Below are 5,254 nucleotides of genomic sequence, written 5' to 3'. Positions count from 1 at the left end.
GCCGACTATTTCGCCCGCTGCAGGCTGTAAGCAGGCGGTTTGTCCTCGGGCGGCCCGTTTCATCCGCGTGACTCGGCCCGTTTCATCCGCGTGACTCAGTATCCGCTCGTTTTACCCTCTCTCCTCAATTCTCTCGCCTCCAGCTAGGATTTGTGTGACGTGGAGAACTATTAAGCCTGCTGAGTAAGCATTACTATACTTGCTTTGAGAGAGGCTTGATATCAACGAAGATAGGGAGAAGTGCACGCGTGTACGGGAGCGCGGAGAGGTGATGCGCGGGAGGGGGGGAGTTTGGACTTCGGAGTGCCTGCACGTGCCGAGGAGCCACCAGCTTGGCCGCGTGGTGCGTCGCGGATGAACATAGTACGTGTGAAGCCATGGAGGGAGCTTTAGTTAGACCGGAGTGTCATCTTATAGTTATCTAAACTAAGTAACTGAGTCGGAGGAGTATCATTCTATTATACTCTCTCTTCTCTCTTCTGCTACGTCAGCAAATTTAATGCTTATAACACTTCCATAACACTTCTAGTATGGCATATATATCAGATGATGAGCGCCGCTTCTCGCTATTTCTGCCACGTGCTGGCCGCCTGGCCCCTCTGCTTCCTCAGCCCGAGGTGGATCTCAACCGAGCAAGGCCCTATAGGCAGTGCAAGAGCTGCTTCTATAATAACATGTACTTCAGGAAAAAAAAAGGAAGGGAAAGGAGAAGCCAGGGGCGGAGTCAGGGGGCGGGCAGGGGCCTGGCCCGCCTAATGCTCCCGTAGCACCATTAGCAAAGGTGGAACTCACCTCAGCGATGACCTGCGGCAAGACTGTTGGCCCCCCTCAATCACTGCTTGCCACCCCCCCCCCCCCACACACACACAATGATCAAATCCTGGCTCCACCCCTGGGAGAAGTCGATGGATAGCCTCGAGAGTCTCTCGGTACACAGCGACATCCTTGCATTCTCGTACAAATATTATGTTTATTGTAGAAATCTTCACCCTACAACAACTAACATTTGTTCTCAGTATCTATATCTACAGTTTCAACACCGATGCTTATAATGAAGAAGGGGGTCTGCTCATTTTGCATTTACATAGTTGCAGCCACACCATGATCCGCACGTGAAGACTTCCTACTTCATGTTACCTATTCATCCCTTTTTGTAACCTGATGCTCCCATCATCAATTAACTATATTTTGGATACATCAGGACTGCAAACTGGGTTGTCTCCTATCTTCTATTTAGTATCTTGATACTCCACTCTTATTTGAATCAATGTTCTAAGCTACCTACAAAATGTTTGGTAGCTACCAATGCTGCATATCATTCAGTCAGCAGTACAAATGCGATTAAGATATTTGCACGAGATGTTTCATAAATTTGGCACTCATAGTATTTCTTTTAATATTTCTTCAATTGCACCATACTATCAATTTTGTAACAAGTAAATTTATATTTGCATAGTAAAAGAAAACTGCTCATAGGGGGGCGCAAGGCATGCCTTATGTTCTAGTAACAAAATGAAAAGTACATCAGAAGCGCATCCAGTTTGCTGGGATGCCAAACAAGTCAACAGAAACACAAAGGTTTCGTTCTGATAGACATGATGAGCATGCCAAAAGAACTGAAATCCATGTTGAAGAGGGATGATGAGGAAGAAGAAGAGGGGTCTGCCGAAGAGAAGCATTATTGCTTCAGTGCACATCAACTTTCAACTTGAAACTGTAATAAAAAAGTCAAGCTGCTAATAATATAAACCAGCATATGATAAACATGTCCCGCAAGCTCGTCAGCAATCAACAGACGCACAGCTATTGCCGTACCGCATAAGCTGAATCGAAACATCAAACATTGCACGCAAATGTGCTTCCCAACCAAAAACCATGCTAGATGTGCCTTGTCTAGAACATAATACAAGAGTTTCTGGGGAAACAATAGTAAGCAGGGATGCAACACGATGCACTATATCCAGGCATACATGCAAGCTTCAGCTAATAACAAAAGGTAGGCAACGAAAGAGCTACAAGCAAAAGCTCTCAGACGCAGCAAAGAGCTACAGAGAGATTGGTTCCATATTAGCAGTTGCACTGGAGAGGTCACGATCCGCACAAATAACGAACGTCCAAAAAGGAGTGAGAGCTCAAACGAATCTTTCCAATGCAAGCTCTACATCCAAGAGGAGTGAGAGCTCAATCTTCGTTCCAAAGTTGCGAGCCCTACAAGAGGCAGGCCACAGCAAGTGAAAAACAGAGCCTTTGGATTCTCTCCACAATAAATTGTAAAAAGCATGCCGATGCGTAATATCAATAGAACAAGAAACTTACCGCGTGTAAGTTGCAACCGGCTTGATACAAATTTCCGGGGGTGAGATTAATTTGGTCAATAGTATTGACACAATCTTGCCAACTGATTTATCACCCTCTGGGCAGACAATTTCAACTTTCTTAAGCTTTTCACAATTGAGTGCTATGTTACACGGATACGGATACGGGTATCGGATACGATACGTATCGGATACGATACGTATCGGATACGATACGTATCGGATATGTGGATACACCATTTCCCGAAAAACATTGATACGGGGATACGGCTAGGATATTTTTAAAATTAATAATTAGAAGGCATTTGTCTAGCATTTGATGGATTTGCATCACTAATTCATATATTTATATGTTCATTTGTGAGAAAATAGGAGTTCTAGGGAATAGAATGTGAGAATATAGAAGTTTCAGGGGCTACAATGCGTTATAAATTCGTATATTCATATGCTCTATAATTATTAAAAAAAGAAAGGGGCAAAACAAAAATAGACCAAACCTTATCTCCTCCACCCACAAACTGCTGCCGGTCGTCTCTCTCCCTCTCGACCTTCTCTCACGCCCTCCTCTGCTCTCGATCTCTCTCCCTCTCCCTCCCTCATGGCCGGGCCGGCCGGCGGCGGGGGCGGCCAGCGCGCTCGCGGCCGGGCGCCCATCCTCCGGCCACCGCTTCGGGCCACCGCCGCGCCGAGCCGCTCGGGGCTCGACCCCCCTCCCTCCCTCTCCGGCGAGGGGAGCAGCGCCAGCACGGCCAGGCTGGGCAGGCCCAGATCCGGGGGGCGGCGGACGGCAGCTCCACCCGCAAGCTCTCGAGGCCATCCAGCTGCCCGCCTTTGGCTCGCGCACGCGCTGTGCCGCCGTCGAGGGCGCCCAGCCGCCGCCCGCCGCCCCGCCTCCTCTCACTTCCTCCCTCCGGTTTCTCTCTCAAATACGCGCCCCAAGCGTGTCGGATACTCGTATCTGAGGCGATACGTATCCGATTTTTTTGGATACGGCTCAAAATGTATCCAGGGCGTATCCAAGGCGTATCCATATCCGATACGTATCGGATACGCGATACGCCACCCCCCAGACGTATCCATGTATCATAGATTGAGTGCCACTGATATTTCTATGCAAGGGGACTCTACAGCAGAAGCACTGTGAAACCAGTGATGATTGTTGCGGTAATGAAGCTGCCAGGAGGAATAAAAGAATATCACATGTCATTTATATACAAAGCGTAGCTGCCGTGCCGATGTTGAAAAAAATATATACATAGCTCTGCCATAGTGCAGGGTACAGTAGTCCTGAGAAAATTACCTTAGTCATCACCAAAGTAAATTGCTCTAGCTTAGGTGCATGCTCAAGCAAATACAACAGTGCCTTGCAGTTGTCAATCAAACACCAATCACTGAGAGACAAAGATGTTAAATTAGCGAAAGCCACTTGCAACTGCATATTATGACTTCCTTGCAGTTGATGATACTCCTGATGCTGCAAAGTCAGTAGAAAGAGGCCATTAACATGAAATACTTATGAGAAAGACCTTGATACTGCTAAAGAACAGACACAAAAATGGGGTCTGCTGCAAGCGTCACGATTCCATATAAAGCATACCACACCATGAGGAAACAGCAACTCCAACTTCTTCACGTTTGAAAGAGCACTGAGAATTGTGCAGCCATCAGATATGTAAAAGCGTCCAGGTAAATTGAGGCCGTTGCCAACGACTGCATATCCACCAGAGATAGCGCAGCACCAACAAGAAGTGCTCCAATGTGCAGTGAGACAAGACTAAGCATGTTTATCACGATATCGTAGTCCAAATCATCATATATGCTAGGGTTTGGGAAGTGAACATAGTCAATGCTCAGGCTCTTCAGTGTGGCAGAGGTAAAGTCAGTGTAAAATATATCACAGTTTATCATCTCGAGATCTTCCAATGCCGGGCAGCCAGAAAAGAGCGTCTTTAGGAATCGATTGCTGATGTAAACATAGCAGAGATGCAATTTTTTCAAGTATGACGAGGTCAAGGGATAATGCTGAAGCCGGAAGAATTCAGTATACTCTACACGTTCAGATATATCATTGCAGTCGTGGTCAATAACGCTCAGTTCCTCCACATTGCTCCTGAGGGCATGACAAATCCAAAGGCAGACAGTGTCGCTGAAATTTTCAAGATAGACAGATGTCAGGCCCGTTGGCACGGAGCCAGAACGACTCCAGAGGAATGCAGTCACGAGTGATCAGCAAGGCGTTCACAAACTTGACGAACGAGCTCTGGCTGCTGAAGCCCTTGGCGTCGACGTTGAGGCGCCGCGCCGACGCCCAGAGGTGGCGCCACTTGGGCGCCAGCACGCTGGTGCGCACGGTGTCCCTTGCCGGCAAGAAAGACAAGACGTGGCGGCGCAGCTCGTCAGGGAGGCTGCTGATTCTGTCTCCCTCGTCCATCGCCTTCGCCCTCTTGCTGCGGGGCATCTCCGTCATAGGCCGCGATCTTCTTGTTGGAGGAGCCCAGGGGCCTTCCGTCGAACAGGTGAGGCGCACTGCACGAAACGGTGGGTGAGTGTGAGCTGCAAACTAAAATCTATGGCGCCGCTGCAGTTGATTCAAGAACACAAAATACCTCATATCAACAGCATCTCTGCTCGTAAACGCAACCCTCTCAATCACGACGGGAAGCGGAATCGACTGGAGAGGACTGGATAGATGAGGAAGTGCGAACAGCGAGGCCTGATTAGCCGGATTCGAAGCAAGGAGCACCGGCCGGCGTCGAGCAAACTCCTCCAGTGGTCGGCGTCACGGGCCGGGCTCCTCCAGATCAGCGTGTCACGGACTCACGGGACGGTCTAGCGAGGCGGGTGGCGGCGGGGTGGGATGACGAAGAGCGGAGTGTGACTCCCGTGATTTTGCTAGGGTTTACCTTTTCGGTTTTTTTTTTTGAAAATCTTTTTTCTTT

General features: G+C 48.5%; 1 protein-coding gene across 2 annotated transcripts; it reads right to left on the bottom strand.

Annotated features, from left to right (window-relative positions):
* Positions 1 to 1,856: 1,856 nt before the first annotated feature.
* LOC120711403 (putative F-box/LRR-repeat protein At3g18150) lies at positions 1,857 to 5,254 on the bottom strand. 2 transcript variants are annotated; one of them, XR_005690273.1, is made up of 4 exons: positions 4,922 to 5,254; positions 3,913 to 4,841; positions 3,616 to 3,789; positions 1,857 to 3,488 (listed from the first exon to the last, which is right to left on the bottom strand). XR_005690273.1 is itself a non-coding variant. In XM_039996906.1 (4 exons), the coding sequence occupies exons 2-3, from the start codon at positions 4,780 to 4,782 to the stop codon at positions 3,945 to 3,947; spliced, it is 738 nt and encodes a 245-aa protein (XP_039852840.1). In that variant the 5' UTR covers positions 4,783 to 4,841; positions 4,922 to 5,253; the 3' UTR covers positions 1,857 to 3,488; positions 3,616 to 3,944. The 2 variants fall into 2 exon arrangements, 1 of the variants encoding a protein (XP_039852840.1); XM_039996906.1 differs by having other exon boundaries at positions 3,616 to 4,461; positions 4,562 to 4,841; positions 4,922 to 5,253.

This window comes from Panicum virgatum, chromosome 6K, assembly GCF_016808335.1.
Source record: "Panicum virgatum strain AP13 chromosome 6K, P.virgatum_v5, whole genome shotgun sequence".
NCBI lineage: Eukaryota > Viridiplantae > Streptophyta > Magnoliopsida > Poales > Poaceae > Panicum > Panicum virgatum.
This window is presented reverse-complemented; position numbering and strand designations above follow the sequence as displayed.